This window comes from Setaria italica, chromosome VII, assembly GCF_000263155.2.
Source record: "Setaria italica strain Yugu1 chromosome VII, Setaria_italica_v2.0, whole genome shotgun sequence".
Taxonomy (NCBI): domain Eukaryota; kingdom Viridiplantae; phylum Streptophyta; class Magnoliopsida; order Poales; family Poaceae; genus Setaria; species Setaria italica.
This window is the reverse complement of record NC_028456.1, coordinates 16,033,737-16,050,946: the sequence shown is the minus strand read 5'-3', so window position 1 is coordinate 16,050,946 and position 17,210 is coordinate 16,033,737. Positions and strand designations below refer to the sequence as shown.

The window sequence follows — 17,210 nt, the reverse complement described above, 5'->3', positions numbered from 1 at the left end:
AGTACTGTTCACTGAGTCTTAAGAATCTTCTCTGCTAGCCCTTCATGTTATCAGTTTTTACATCTAGGTCCCTATAATCTTGTATATCTCATGTCTTTATCGTTTTAACTCCGTTTTTCAGCGATTCTCGCATTCACGCGATCGTCTCTGCATGAATGTTTGTTCTAGGAGTTTGTTTTAAGTCTTTTAATCTGTTTGGTGTATTATTTTTTATTTATTATTTGTTTTACTTGTGTGATCGTATAGACGATATGCCGTTCGAGGAAGGCTAGGAGCAGCAATTAGAGGAAGATTTTCCACAGTTTGTCGAGGAAGGCAAGTGGTTTCCCCTTCATATTATTTTTTGTCCCAATAATAGCATGTTAAATTCACTGAACTATTTTACGGGATACCTATTAAGGATTTACCTAGTCTTTTTCCCCGACCCTTGAACACCGGGTTTAAATCTTGTTAGGTAGAAATGCTTAGCTGCTTACTTTGGAATGGTAATGTCATAATTTTGAGAATATTAATCATGACTTTATTTGTTGTTATACCTAGATAATTACAAGATTACTTATTTTAATTGGAACATGGAGAACCACCCAAGAAAACAGTACAAGCACAACATCATATGGCTCTGATCTTAGCTAATTAATTAGACATGTGGTTGACTAGTGGCCTTACTGAAAGGGCAACCGAAAGGGCAAGGAGGGGGAAGGTGTTGGGGTATAGCCCGGTTGGAGTAGTAGCCTTAGCTAAGGTGGTGACTCATTAGGGAGGGTTATGGTTCACACCGCTACTGAAACTCTAGCGGGCTACTAGTTATCTTGTGTCTTTGTAAACACTTCGTATAGGACCCCCAACCACTCACCAAAGGAAGTGTTTAAGGGCTTTGCAAACCCAGGTGACACGGTTACACTAGTTGTGGGTAAAGTGTACAACTTCTGCAAAGTGTAAACTGATATATCAGCTGTGCTCATGGTTATGAGCGGCTTGGACCCTCATATGATAATTGAACTTAAATCGTGGTTAATGTTGATGCTTTATGCTTAATTGGGTTGGTATAAACTTACACCTAGTAAATAGATGCTTGCTAATAAAATGTGACCAACTAAAAATGCTAACCGCTAAAAGCCTATCAACCTCTCCTTGTTAGCCTTGCATAATTTCCCCACTTGCTGAGTACCAACCATAAGTGTCCTCACCCTTACATAACACTGTTCAGAAGCTTTTGATAACACGGAGTACTTCAATGACTTCAAGGAGTTCTAGACGAGCGTTCGCCAGTCAAGCTTGTGGGAGAAGTTGTCGCTATTTCTTTCATCTTAAGTTAATGGTGAAACGATTAAAGACCTTCGTGTATATTTTTCAGAGTGTAATACAGTTATCTACTATTTTGTTTATGTTTTGAACACTGTCTTTGATGTATTCACTTATGAAGTGAACATATGTGTGAGAACGGATCCTGACACACATATGCTATGCATTTAATTTTGTCCAAAAATCGGGTGTGGCAAAAGCCTATCCTAAAGGTTCAATAGTAGAGGGATATATACTAGAGGAGTGCATGACTTTTTGCTCTCACTTTTTGGATGACGTCAACACCAAGATTAATCATCCAAAGCGTCATGAAAGCGCTGCAATAAATGAACCACCAGCTGGTTTAAGCATATTCAGCAACATTGATTATACTAAGAAAGGATTTGCAATTGAGTCAATTTCTAGGCTAGATAGGCAACAGATGAGGTACTGGATATTAACAAATTGTGATAAGGCTATTCCATGGGTCAAGTACGTAGTAATTTTAATTTACTTACCTTTGCAGCATGCACATACATGTTTTTTATTGACTTTGTAATGCCCCCTTTTGCCCTTTACTGTAGTTAGCATATGGATTTACTCAGAAAACAGTCTATCAGGAATGTTGAACAACATCATAGAGATCAATTTGTAAGCTGGTTTGAGTGTACGGTGAGCTACAATTTAATTTAGCTTTATTGCTGTTAGTTAATTGACAATTAGGAATTTTTTTATACATCTTGTAGATCAACAAACTTTATGCAGAAGGAAAAACAAGTGATGCCATGCATGCACTTTCTCAAGAACTAGACCATCAGGCACGTGTTTTCAATAGGTGCTTCATCAATGGATTTCTGTTCAGAACAACTCATATAGAGAAGAATCTAATTACACAAAATAGTGGTGTTGTTGTGTAAGATGATGCTACTACTGGCAACATCGACTGGTATGGTGTAGTCAAAAAAAATCTATGCACTAGAATTTCCTACACAAAAGGAAGTCATCCTGTTTCAATGTGACTGGTATGATGTGCCTGTTGCTAGTAGGAGCAAAGGTAGAGGATTCAAGAAGGATCAGTTTGGTATTATAGATATCGATTAACTCGATTGCGATATTTAAATGAACCTTACATTTTAAGTGTGATAATTTGTAGCACCTAAGTTTGACATGTTTTAATTAAAAATGAACATTTTTTCCCTAAGAGGTCACGCCCATATCATTATTGGCTACTTAAGCTATTTCTTTTTGATGTTGAACTTAAAATTGTCATGACAAAACATTAAATATTAAAACTTTGTATGCATCCAGATTACAAGATAAGCAACTACACTAGATAAAGTCTGCTATTTATCTTAACTAGTCATATAGGAAGCAAATGTACAGTAGATAGCACAAGCGAAAGGATTGTAATTTTCAGTACTGATGAGCTCACCAAAATTGAAAGAGCCGCAGGTTCATCATATGGCACAAGAGAAAGGATTGTAATTTTCAGTACCAAGGATTGTATTTTTCAGTACCTCTTCTTTTTCAATCTCAGTGGCAAAACAACAATAAGCAATAGAGCATTGGAACACAAATTATCAAAATTGGGAGTAAGCAAATATTGAATTATTCATACCTCTTGAAAGATGGCACTGCCTAGCATACATTTTGAGCAGCACTAGGTTGGTCTCCAGGTGGTGGTGCTTGGGTGGGTCGGGTAGGGGAAGTGGCGACGGTGTGGTGTGGAATATGGGTTGGGGAGGCGGCAGAGGTGTCCTCCTTGGGGTCGAATCGGGGAGGCACTAGCGTCCAGCTCCGGGTCTGCATAGAAGCGACGCTGGGGTCGGACTCCAAGTGGCAGGCCCCTTGGTTGCGGATAGAGTTGGGGCGGCACAGGATTTGGAGCGGTGCAGGAGCTTGGGGCGGCGCGAGGGTCTGCGGGTGGGGAGGGGCGAAGATGCGGGTGAGGGGTGAGGATGTAGGCCTGAAGGGGAGGGAGACACAGGATTTGGGGCCGGAGGGGTGAGGAACGGAAGGAGGGGTTGGCGGCGGGGCAGCTGATTTCAGAGCAAAACGAAGCCCGCGTGATGACGGGGAATGAATGGAGCTGATTTTGGAGCGGTTGGAGCTCTATGTTTTTATCTTTTTGCCCTTTTAAACTTGCTATTCTTTTAATTCCGAGAAACACCTATTGTTGAATTTTTTTCAGTTTGCAATAACGATTCCAATATATGGCTTCATCCTGCAATCATTAGAAATCTTATAGGTGACATAAAAGTATAACACCCCATTGGGATGTAGATATTGAAGCTTGGGAATTGGAATTGGTATTGGGTACACTCAATGTAGATATTATTCTAATTATTATTGTTATATGGTGGAAGACATATATATTCTCATCTAAAAGAACGATATGTACATAACTTGCACTGTGGTCTTCCGAATGGGCAAATCCATGTTACTTCCATTTGTGATACTTGCATTGTACTTTAAGGATCCGAGCACCCCGACAGCCATGATGAGGATCCGGCTACCCAGACGGTGACGAGGAGGATCCGACAATCCAGGCGGTGATGATGAGTATCCGGCCACCCTAACTATAGCAATGGTCCCATTAGTCCAAAAGCATGGTCCCATGTTTCAAAATGGTCAAATAATAGCAATTCCTTTGCTAAAACAAAATGATGCACATGTCCCAGTGGTTTGATCGCTTCTTTATTAAAAACAGGAGGTTGCAAGTTCGAACGCCAGAACTTCCGGACCCTCAGTTTTGCACATTTTTCTCTCCCTCAGCTCGCGCGGTCCGTGGTTTTCTCCGGTTCAGCAGTTTAGTGTTAGAACTTCTGGTTTTACCCTTGTTCCACTTCTCCCATCAGTCAATGTGCCCTGTCAGTCAATGACGTATGAAAATTTTATAGAATTACCTTTAAATATATGTTTCACTTTGATTATTTGAGTGTATTACCTCTATGATTTATTTGGAACATCTACATGGGCATATCTTTCCTTTAGTTTATGCATCTCTCGTTCAAAGAAAAACATGAAAATCAACCTAGAACTTCAATTTGAATAGCTGTAGCATTTTTGTTAGTATCCCTACATTTTTTTAGTATCCCTACAGGGGAACCACCATGCCACCTCCTTCTTCTCCAAGCGCACACCAGAAACGTCACCTCCTTCTTCTCCAAGCCCCTCCTGCGCCACACGGCGCCCCCCTCGCTCCCTGCCACGCCTCCACGCCCTCCACTCCACCGACTCTCCGCACAACGCGCCGGCCCCGCGTGCATCCACCCCTCATCCCACTGCTATCTCGCACGCGGCGCACCCCAAACCGCCTCCATTGCGTGCCTCCATCCATCCCACGATTTTGTCCCCAATTTTTTCGCATGATTTTTCCCACGATTCCCACCACCCCACCTAATTTCCCCTCCTTATTTTTCAGAGTACATCTACTAAAAGGCCGGCAGTCCTTCCCCTAAAATTGCAAGACTCATACGTGTGGGAGGGAGCGCCATTTCCATTTGTTCCTTCCGATGGAGACTGCAAACCGACGGACTCCTGCTCCGCCTCATGCCGCCGGCCGCCACACTCCTGTACTTGACACTGCCGGCCGTGACACTCCTGCTCCTCACGCTGCCAGTCGCAAGACTCCTCCTCTCCATGCCGCCAGCGACCGTGGCGCTCGTGATGTTCACGCTGCCGGCGACCAAGGGTCTCCTGGTCCTCACGCCGCCACTGCTGACCAAGGGGCTCCAGCTCCAAATGCAACCAACAATGGCCTTCGTCGTGATCGTCCCACAGGGTTCAATCATAGGGATGAGGTTATGATTTCTAATCCCCCAACGAGGTTAGTTCCCTACGCATTGATCTGACTGAAAGCATGCAGTAGTTATGAATGAACTACTTCATAGTTACTGGTTACCGATAAATTCTTTGGTAGTAGCTTAGTATTCCTGGATAAATTGTGTTGGTTGTGTTGGTGATAGACTGGTAATAATATTTCCCTAGCTATGAATGAACTTGTCAGTATGAATCTAATATATGATCTGCTAATTCTTATCTGAACTGACTGAAAGCATGTAGTCTTGGGCAGAGATAGTTATCTGTTCCATTAACTTCTGAAAGTGTGGGATATTTCTAATGTGGTGTACATCTAAAATTTTGCACTGAGAACCAAAATATGCTGTGTTTGGCCAATTTCTTCTTGAGAGTTGTTTACAGTTCAGTTGAGTTTCAAAAGTTCATATTGTCCAATTATTCTCTTGCTGTCCCATATACACCTTTAACTTATGAAATTAATGTCCACTTCATTTTTACTGTTGGTTCTTAAGTGTTAGTAATTGTTACTGTTGGTTCTTTGTAACATTAGTGGAAGCATGTGGATTCTGGAATGGTTCTTGGTTGGTGATGCTGATTTCCTGATTAATCTATTATCCATTGATGTAAACACGGTTATCCATTGATTCTGTTTCTCATTGGGAGATCGGGTTACACGGTTCAGTTTGGTTTCAAATTGGTTGGCCGTGATAGCATGGCACCTAAATTACTAATTGTATTTGATTATTAAGTGGCAAATAATAGGTAGAATCTAAACTTCCTGTACCAACTCTCCACTTGATCTGAGATAGAAACTTCTATCTAGGCCTAGGAAATCCAGTGTAGCTTGTCTTTGAAAATCATATATAACCAGCACTGCACATTTATCATTTTTCCATCAGATTTGCTATCAAACAGTACATGTAGTGTAAAGGCTGTTCAATTGTGCAGTACACATAGGTTAGGAGTGGACTCTACATTTGCAATGCATCGGGGTCCTGATCCTAAAGATTACGTTGAGTTTGATTGTGATAGGGCTGATATCACATTTTACAACTTGACTTGTATAAAATCAAAGCTTGGGTATTCTGGGCGGGACTACATGTACTACAAGAAGCGACGTGGCAGGGACACAACAAGCCTAATGTCTATTGATTATGACCATCAGATACAAGCCATGATAGCTAACAATGAGAGAGAGAGGCAGGTCAGGATGGTGCTAACAAGGGACCAACATACTGACTTGCTAGTGAGCATAACACCCATGAAGCGAGCAAGGGGGAGAAATACAGAAGAACCAATTGATGGAACCAATTGATGCATACAAGGATTGGCTTGCAGCCCTACAACAAGATCAACCAGACATGGGTAAGTAAAGTTCCTTCGCTCATAATGATTAATATAAGATATGTGTGTCATTGTCCAGTAAACTTACATATTCATTACATGTAGAATTTAAAGATGATTATAGGGACGAAACCATCAAGACATATAAAGAATGGTTAAGGCGTCAAGAACATTAGTAATTTCTATTCAGTCACTCAGACCTCAAATATAATATTACTTGTGCGAACAAAAAAATGTATAGATTGATGGAGCCATTGTATGAAATGCAGTTCTTAGTTAGATCAGGATGACAATGATGTTGAAAACCTTCTTGATAACAAAGGTCTTGCTAGCAGGCAATCAGCACCAACAGATTGGCCATCTCATGCTCGGCGTAAATAAAAAGCAAGAAATGGTGTGTTATGCATTGTAAATTTTTTTAATATCATCTTCCCTCCTGAAATTATCTGACCATTTTTTACTTAATGGATTCGTAGGAGACTCCGGTGAAGGGTGCAATAAAGGTGGACGTGGTGCCCTTAAGGGTTTATCAGCAGCCACAAAAAGAATAAAGAGCGGTTCACATAAACTGAAAGTTGAATTTTCCACAAGGCTGGGAGGTCCCATAGGCCCTAACAACCGGTCATTTGTGGATGAAATGGTAATGTTTACAAGAAAAAGGGCTCCACTGATTGGAGTAAAAAAGTGGAAAGACATAGAGCAAAATGTGAAAAATTCTATAGCATCCGACATACTGGTACGTATGATGTTTAATTCTATTGCCTGATTGCTATAAGAAATCTCAACTAACCAAATACTTCTCCTTTTCAATGTGTTCTCAAATAAACATAATAGGTGGGAGCTTCTAAACATTGATGATGAAAAGGAAAAGATTTGGGCTATAGCAAAGGAGCAATACAAAGGATGGAGATCAACATTCAGTGCTACGTACAAGGCGTACAACAGTTATGCTACAAGAATGAAACACAAGCCAGAAGACATTGACATTGCTGAATAGCACCACCTGATGTTGTATTTTGGATCTCCTGATTTCAAGGTCTGATAGCATTTCCTTTTCGTCCTTTCATAAATCACATGTTAGAATTATTATTTTGATCACTGCACTACTAATGTATTTTTTTACTTAAACCTTATGCAGAATTCTAGCTAGCAATTGAAACTCCAAAAACCGTAAGGAACAAAAGACAAAGCATATCATGGGGTCCAAACCATTTTCCAAAATTAGCCACGAGTAGATAACGATTCAACATTATGTATGGTCTTTTTGCATACGTGTCAAACTAATGTGCTTCATTCATGCCATCTTAGAGAGACCCGGATACAGGAGAAGAAACAAGTGATATAAGTCTTTGGATGTATGAAGAATGGGCAATGGTCAGATGAAGCATCTAAGGCTGTCTATGTAAGTAATTATGTAAGTAATTTACTTAGTTCACTGGTAACAACATGATTCATAATATTTTTTATGTCCAATGCTAACACAATGCTGCTATTTCAATTAGGACAATGCATGCCTAATACTTTCGGAGAGAGAACACAATGATGATACATATTGCATCTCGACTGCAGAGGAAAACAATGTTTTCCAAACATCCTACAAGCAAAGTACATGATGCAAAACCTCCAAAAAAATATGGTCATGATTACTTGTCTAAAAATCCATCACGTAGTGAATTGCTGAACACTCAGATCCAAGAGCAAGCCCATGGTACAGATGTAGCCAACCAGAGAAATAATGTGCTCAAAGATAAGAACAACTTGCAAATGAAAAGGTTGAAAGGGAAAGGATATTGGAAGAAAAATTGGTATAGATTCAACAAGAAGAGAATAAGAAAAGGCATGAACTTAGGGAAGAAATCATGTCAAAGTTGCTATCAAAGATTGCAGAATAGAGCAATTTTGATATTTGTTACACACATGAGCATATTGGAATGTGTTTTGTAGCTAAATTCCTTCCACTTGTTTTTCCTATGCAGACTGACCCATAGAGCATCATCCCAACTGTATCTACGCCAATAGTTGATAAAAATGCTAGCAAATATGGAACTAGTACAGTGTCTCGAGGTCTTTTTCAAATAGCCAAAGTGATGTGGCAGGAGGTTTTATTACTTCACATCAACTACTGAATGCTGCTACAAAATGTGTGTGCACAAGAAGCCAACAGGTATGAAAAGCAAATCTGATTTCTAATCTATGTTTAAGTGCTTTAGTTAATTTATCCAAATTTTCAGCCATCATTGAAGTGCGAGGATGATGATGTAGCGATTGCACCATAGAATGATCCCGTGAAGCGCATCTCCTAGTGTCCTTTCCCCGTCGCCTCCTGGGAGGTCGAGCTCTAGACCTTCATATTGGCTATCAGCAAGCTGCTTTAGGCCGACGCTGGCGTAGCTAGGTGGAATCTCCATGCGATGGCTTGTCTGCCCTGGCAGGATTCGTAATACACTCCTGTACGCCACCTATACATATAGCAGAAATAAATAAGTTATTAAACTCCGATCCCGAGGCATGGATCGATTGAGAAGATTGCATAAATATTATATATAAGTATATCTTAATGGTGAGGTTGCTGATCGATGTATGTAGCTCACATGAGGTGCGTTGCGTGATGACATTCACAGGGAACCGTTGCTCGTCCACAGGTAATCTTGGTGTCTGCGGATCGGGGAGCCTTGTGGAAGCACAACTGCTCCCAAGGTGTTGAGAAGGGCTGGCGATGTTTGGATACATCAGTGCTCCAGATTGGGCCAACTCTGCAACTGCGCGAACCACTCAATGATTGATTTCCTCCTGCATTCTTACTTCTTGTGAATGCACTTTCGATTCTAGCATGCGCCGCTAGCTCTCCTCAACCTGTTCCTTTCTTCGCTTTCAGCTTTTGTACGAGGCGATGTCGCCTCAGAAAGTGAACTTCCATAGAACGACCCCAAACCCTTGGCAACATCCTGGGTGCTTGGAATTCTCGGGGGCCAATGTGAGCTCATCATTCTCTCGATCCATCTTCAACCTCCCAGCCTTAGCATCTTCAATGTTCTTGATAAGCCTTTCGGCCTTCTGACGTATTGTCTCATTGAAGATCAGTGTCCCATCCTCTTGGCTCAGGAAGCCTCCATGAGCATAATACCAATTTTTCAATTGATCGGGCCATTCAATAGTTGCTCGTACGATACCCCAATTGATCAGGTCTTGTTCCATCTTGCACCATCTGGGAATAGCTGTGCCGTAACTACCTCACCCTAGACGATGATGGTACTCCTTCTGATTAGCATTTGCAGCGTTGGTCCTAACCTTATTCACACCGTCTTCACTCCTCTTGTATTCGACAAATGCCTCCCAGTGGTCCCTCAACTTTGGCCACTCATTGAAATCCGAAGTTCAATCCTTCTTTATGTAGTTGGCATCCAGCATCTTCTTGAATATCTGGAATTGTGTGGCCATCTTCTTCAACATCCACGATTTCACATCATCTTCATTATATCCTTCGGGAAATGTGAAATGTTTTTGGACATCTTCCCACAGCGTATTCTTTTCTATATCTAGGAGAGCGTATGGATTAGTACTTTTGCCCTTCCATTACCTGATCTAACTCACGTACTTTTTTGCCACTTTTTCGGGAGCAACCGGCCTACCCTCTTATGTGACTTCTGTGATGATAAGCCTTCCATCCATCACCCTTGTACGACCTCGAGGCTTTTGACGGTTCGTCGATCCAGAGGGCTAACAGTTCAAGATTCGTTAATTAGTACATAGTAATAACGAATAAGACATTATAGATGGGGTAAAACATTGGAAATAATATATACCTCGCCGAAACCTTCCGCCACGGCAAGGTTTTGCAAGAATTTCTAAGCATTTCTACCAAATTTCTAGTAATTTGCAAGAATTTCTACCAAATTTCTACTAATTTTTGAAGTATTTGTACTAAATCATAGTAACATAATAAAACTTATAATAAATGTATACAAAATTATACTAAGCATTTATACTAAATAAGTGTTAAGCATTTCTACTAATTTTCAAATCATTTATAATAAAACATAGTAATTTCTAAAAGTTATACAAAATGTATACAAATTATATTAAGCATCTGAAGAACTAAATTATACTGATTTTCTAGTAATTTCCTGCTGAATTTCAACAAATAATAGTAATTTCCTATTGATTTTTTACTAATCTACTAGTTTTCTACAAATTTCTATTGATTTCCTAACTAAAAAATAAAAAAGGAGCCCTTACGTCCACAAGGGCCCTGCGCTGTAGATGCGGAAGCAAGGCCTGCGGGGTTACGGTGGCGATGGCGGGCGGGATGGGGTGGTGTGCGGCGCCGGCCCTTGCGGCAGGACGAAGGCGGTGGGCTGGGGCGATGGAGGAGGCGGCGCCCGCGGTCCGGGCATAGACGAGGTGGCCGGGGCATAGGGCGATGGCTCCAAGGGGTGACAGTGGACGGCGGCCAGCGTGGCGGGTGACGAGGACAATGGTGGCAAATGATTGAGGCGGACGGGCGACGACGAGAGACCGGCGGCGAGGAAGGCAGACGGGCAGGATCTTGCAAGAGGCTAGTGAAATTTTCGCTAAGTGTTAGGTTGGGGGGAGGAGGTAGAAGATGACTGTTACTTTTATCCCCCCCTTTTAACCAGTTCGTAACTTAACCCGGGACAAAAGGGGCCTTTTGTCCTGGGTGCCATTTGCAACCGGGACAAAAGGCCCCCCTTTTATCTCAGTTGCAAACTGAAACAAGGATAAAAGGATATTCCCGGTTTTAGTTTGCAACGGGGACAAGGGGGGGGGGCTTTTGTCCCGGTTGCAAAGTGAAACCGGGACAAAATGTCCTTTCCCCATTTTTCGTCTCCTGCCTATTTTTTGGAAATGGATTTTATTTATGTTTTGACTAGATTTCACAAAACAAAAAATAAAAACTTTAGATATTTTGAATATGCAAAAATATATTAAATTAGCAAGTATATTAACAATAAGTTTGAATTAGCAAGTCTATTAACAATAAGTACTATGACCACTACTCAACTCACTGAATGGATTGAATCCATCAGTACATAAACCAAACCTTATGTTCTTGCATCACTTTCGAAATCTAGGAATGCTCTATCAATTGATCTCCACTGGGACCCATTAGCGGGGTGTCTCAGCATCTCATCTTGCTTATCTTCTTCTTTGTGCTATCGCATCAACTTAGCATTCGCCTTTTTCCTGAACAAGCACTTCAAGCGTGGTGTTATAGGAAAATACCACATCACCTTCGCGGGAACTCTCTTCTTGAGAGGCTGCCCCTCGACATCACCAGAATCATCTCGCCTGATCTTATACTGCAGCGCTCCGCACATGGGACAAGCATCCAATTTCTTATATTTAGCACCACGATAGAGGATACAATCATTAGGGCATGCGTGTATCTTCTGAACCTCCAATCCTAGAGGGCAAACAATCTGTTTCGCTTCATATGTTGTGGACGGAATTCATTATTCTCGGGAAGAATCTTCTTGACAATTTTCAACATCCCCCGAAATACCTTATCGGACACACCATTTTTGGCCTTCCATTGCATAAATTCTAGTATGGTACCCAGTTTTTTATGCTCTGCTGGCAATCTTGGTACAACAATTTTTGGTGATCATCTATCATGCACTGCAACTTTGCTTCTTCCTTCTCAGTTTCGCAATCTCTGTGTACATCCCATAGCACCTGATCATGGTCATCAGTAGGGCCATCTTTTGCAAACTCATCTTCATCAGCCTCGCCCATTGTAGTATCTTCAAAAGCTTGACCTACAGCCCAATCCGAAATGTTGTCCTCATCCCCCTCCTCTTCGCCGTCTTCCATTACAACCCCTCTTTCGTCGTGCTTGGTTCAAACCAAATAGTTAGGCATGAAACCGTATCTAAAGTGGCTGTGAATAGTCCTTCTTGTTAGTACATTGGAAGCATGGACAACATATGAACTTGTTCTCTGGCTTGTTCGCTTTGGCCACTTCGAGAAAATAATACGAGCCATCAAGAAACTTCTTGCTCCGTCTGTCCACGTTATACATCCAACCGGTCCATCTGCATCGTATTACACATGAAAATGGATTACGCATGGACAACATATGAACCCGTATTACGCATCGTATTACGCACGAAAATGGATTATGCATGGACAACATATGAACCTGCATTACCCATCGTATTACGCATGAAAATGGATATAGGTCTTCGCATTAGATAAAAAACATGATAATGGAATGAAACAATTCACATGACAATTGTACCATTAATTCCACATTCATAACAATCACTAAAGATACATATAGAGATTACACTCCTAACAACACAATAAAGATGGTACAACATAGCTGAATGTTCGCCAATAAAGATACATATAGAGGTTACACTCAAAACAACACAAGAAAGATGGTACAACATAGGAGAATGTTTGCCCTCCAAGCCACCTCTACACTTAACTCGATCTTCTCCGAACTCTATCGAGAGTCACCTCCATATATCCAGTAGATGAAAATAATGGCACAACAGAAGATCTTTGAGTCCACACACTCTGGTTGAATGCCATAAAGGAATCTTGAAATAATTGTCCAAATATCTTTTGGAGCAAGAGCCACATTCTGATAATAGAAGTGTGGTGGCACAAACACAATAGCCCATCCAGGAAAACAATCTGTCCACTGAGCATGGCCCACGGTGGCAAGCCAAAACCAACCAAAAGCCGCTAGGTCAAGTCAGTGAACAGATCGCTTCCTGAAGAGGATATTGGGCCAACATACTTCTATTATGAGAATTAGGCTTCAAAAGGCGTTTGGATAATTATTTCAACATTCTTTTATGATATTCAACCAGAATTTGTGGACTCAAAGCTCTTATATTCTACCATTATTTTCTAGTACTGAAGGAGCGGAGGTGACTCTCCATAGATTTCAAAGAAGATCGAGTTATGTGTAGAGAATAGCGTAAGCACATTCTGTTAACTGGGATTGGATGAACAGAGGTGGTATATCTATTGCCGGTCCATCTGCATCGTATTACATGAAAAATGAACATAGGATTTTGTATAGGATTATTATTTATAATTTAGTTCTTTCATTAAACATGAGATAAATAAATTTTTGGTCAAATAAATACAATTATTAAGTGTTAAATTATAGTGACATGAAAAAATGTAGCAATGACCGAATTCTATTTTCTTACGCCTACAATTTATTTACCTTAATTTTATGGTAATTTCTAAATATTAAAAACACATTTACTCTAATTTTTTCCTCATACATAATATTGAAATCCTCTCCATTCTACCTCACATTTACTCTCCATCTCCCTCACATTCTAGCTCAAAATCCTCTCCATTTTCTACTTCACATTCTAGCAAATAAACTATTCATCTCCATTCTACACATCAAGTTATTTTAACTAATACAAATCGTATATAACAAGCAAACTATCCATCACATTCTAGCTCAAAAACATGTATAAAAACAAATCATCTCCATTCTCCCTCTTTCTAACAAGCAAACTCATTTTTCTCGTTCTCTAAAACATAAAACAAAGCAAAACAACAATAAATGAATGGAGAATGAAGTAGCTAACCTTCACAACACTTTGGATGAGTGAAATCCCCACGGAAATGAGGAAAAAAAATTCGGTAGAACCTTCTCTAGGCTTGCTTCGGCGCCATGGAGAGGATGAAGCTCTCTTTCTTTGTGGAGTGGAGTGGCTTAGGCTGGAGGAAGAAGGAAGATCTCTGTCTTGCGATTTTTATAGGGGATAATTTTTTATCCCGGTTGAAATTCTAACCGAGACAAAAAGGAACACCTTTTGTCCCGGTTGGAACTACCAACCAGGAGTAAACGTTTTGTCCTGGTTGGCTTTTGTCCTGGTTGGAGTTACCAACCGGGACAAAAGGGGGGCGCCGTCGGTGACCGGCAACTAGCCGTTACAATCGGGATTAAAGGGGGGGTTTACTCTCAGTTGCAAATAGCAACCGGGACTAAAGCTCCGCCCATTTTAACCTACCGTGGCACGCCCCCTTTTGTCCCGGGCTAACTTTAAACCGGGACAAAAAGGGGCGCGTGGAAGGTGAGTTCTCTACTAGTGTAAATAGTGCATTTAGTACCGGTTGGGCTGACCGGTACTAAATAGCGTGGCATTTAGTACCGACCTAGCGATACTAGTCAGACGTCCAGTACTAAAGAGGGTTCTTAGACGTGAGTTGTCTAGTAGTGGCAAGTTCTTTATCTGGTTATTGCTGCAGAACAAGATCTGGACGGTTGATAGGCTGCTGCAAAGAGAGTGGTCTAACGAGTGTTTCTGTCCCCTCTGCGAAAGGAACCTCGAGACTGTCCACTACACCATCGGATAACTGAATGTCCCTTCTCTCGCAATCTTTGGATGGAAGACTCTTCATGGGCTTCATGTCAAATGCAGGAGGAAACTTATATAACTGTTGGAAACTTATATAGCTGTTGGGAAAAATCACAGCTGCTGTAGTGGAAGGGAAAGATGAAGTTCGAGAGGAATGGAATGCAAAGACTTTGCATAACCTTTTCTCAATGATGAAATAAAACGTTCTGGCCGTTCCGAGACGGAACTGACAAACTAACCTCTGCATCATCACAGTGATGCTGTTTTAAGGCAAATGATGATAATTAATTCTCTTTCTCTTTAATAACAACACATACTACATCCCAAAAGTCATTAGCTTTTGAGATTTCGTTACATTAGCAAACAAACGGTATAGATGAGCAACACACACCGTACCATCCTCGGTGAGCTGCAGTTTATTTAATTCCATGCACTCTTCTCCAAGCCAACACCCATACTTGTTCAGGATCAGCAGGCAGCTGGTAACTAGTTAAACACTCCGTCGTTGTAGGACCGTGCGAAAGCACGGGATAGATGAAACTCACATGACCGGGTAGTACGGCGCCATGGCGATGCCGCACATGCCCTTACTAGAGCTGACACGCCTCTCCAGTCGTACGTAGCCATTCTCGCCCCACGTCTGCCCCCACGAGTTCTTGACGATCCAGTACTTGCGGCCACCGGTGTCGGCGCCATACCCGACAACCGTAACGGCGTGGTTCAGGGAGGTGTTGCAGGGGCCTGAGAACACCCCGCGCTTGTAGGACTTGAAGGCCCGGCTCGCGTTGATGAGCACGGTGACCGGCTGCCTGGCCACGGCCCTCTCCAGCATGGCCTCATTGTTGCGCTGCACCGCCCAGCCGCCACGGATCGTGGCCGCGTGGTGACCAAGCTTGTCGCGCCTGCACTGTCTGTGCCTTCCCACGTACGGATGCTCACTATTGACACACTTTTACCCCTATTTATTTTCAATAATAACATGAATTTAATACCTAAACTATTGATTACACCTAATAAACCGATCATTGTCACATAAGCAACGTATTTGGAGGATGTTGTGTTTTTGCAGGAAATTAGATCTAAAAACATATTTCTAGATAAGGTACTGAACGAGCATCAAACCAAACAAAGACAAAAATCAACGGGCTCAGGAAGGGGCTAGGTGGATCGGTTACCTTTGCTCTATCTGTTATCTGTCTATATATGCTTAGTAGATTGGATCTGAATCTCTTACAAACACAAAGTTAATACTAACAGTGCTATAAGTTTCATGGATTCATAAACCTTGGGGAATACTCTGAGAGAAGAGCTACAACTGATCCGTACGCTTGCGGTTCACAAATTGATGTGCTAACAACTGTCAACAGGTATCAGTCTTAATTTTCTACGCAAACACATGTATTGACGTACTAGAATTGAAACAGCGTTTGTGATCGATATAGATACTCCCTCCATTTTCATTAGTAAACGCACATCAGGTTTCAAACTTTACAATTTTTTTACCAATAATTTAGTCAATATTTTTTTTATTTTTTATAACATAAACTTGAAATACTTAGATAAATAGATAAACGGAGGGAGTAGCTGTGAATGTTTTCGCATACCGCATTGCTGCTGGTCCTTGACCGGCGTCACTGCTTCCTTGGTCCTCCAATCCACATAGTTGGGGGCCTCGTCGGTGTTGCCACCGCCAGACGTGCCCCCCGCGTTCATGGTGCCGAGCTGTCCCATGGCCTCCGGGGCTGAGGCCACCTCATTGAGCTTCATGAGGTACATGTCCTCGAACTCCTCTTGGGTGAGGTCGGTGAACTGGTTCTCGCCGAGCTCATATGAGCTCCCGGGCCGGTTCATGGTTTCGATGAACTTGACATTCTCGCAGTAGACCCTGAAGCGGTACTGGAATTCCTCTGGGGTCGCATAGGTGCGATTGTATTCAGCCTGCCAGGCATGGAACCGCTCTAACAAGGGCATGCGGATGATGGGTATGATATCATCACCGAACACCGTGCCTGCCAGGAGGCTGGCGAACAGTAGGGCGACAGCTAGCGAAGCTGAGGCGGTAGCCGTGGTCATGTGGTGGATGTGATAACTAGTATCACTGGCCTTGCTGCCTTGTGAGCTAGCTAGTAGTGTGGGCGCGTTTATATACCAGTGCCACGGTACGGCGATGGTTGTAGATCTATCGTCAGCAGATGTAATAGTGGTTTTCCTCTTCTACACTTGATCTGCTATAATGCATTATGCATGGTGTTGCACAGCTATTGTACTGATGCTGATATGACTAGGTGTGTACTGAGCAAGGGAAAAACCATAGCATACTTGCCTATACTTTGGTACTTGGGCAAAGGTTCTTCACGAAAAATAGGGGAGCAAATAAATGAAATTAGGAGAGCTTGGGAAACTATTTGTCAATTACCAAGT

The 17,210-nt window shown here is 41.9% G+C and overlaps 1 protein-coding gene across 1 annotated transcript in view; it reads right to left on the bottom strand.

The window, feature by feature from the left end:
• The window catches only part of LOC101770617 (ervatamin-B), a 45,750-nt gene extending 28,873 nt beyond the window's left edge, over window positions 1-16,877 (bottom strand). The window contains exon 1 of the mRNA XM_012847243.3: window positions 16,394-16,877. Within this exon, the coding sequence (XP_012702697.1) occupies window positions 16,394-16,862 (469 nt within the window). The 5' untranslated portion in view covers window positions 16,863-16,877. The remainder of the gene's footprint in view (window positions 1-16,393) is intronic.
• Window positions 16,878-17,210: the final 333 nt, after the last annotated feature.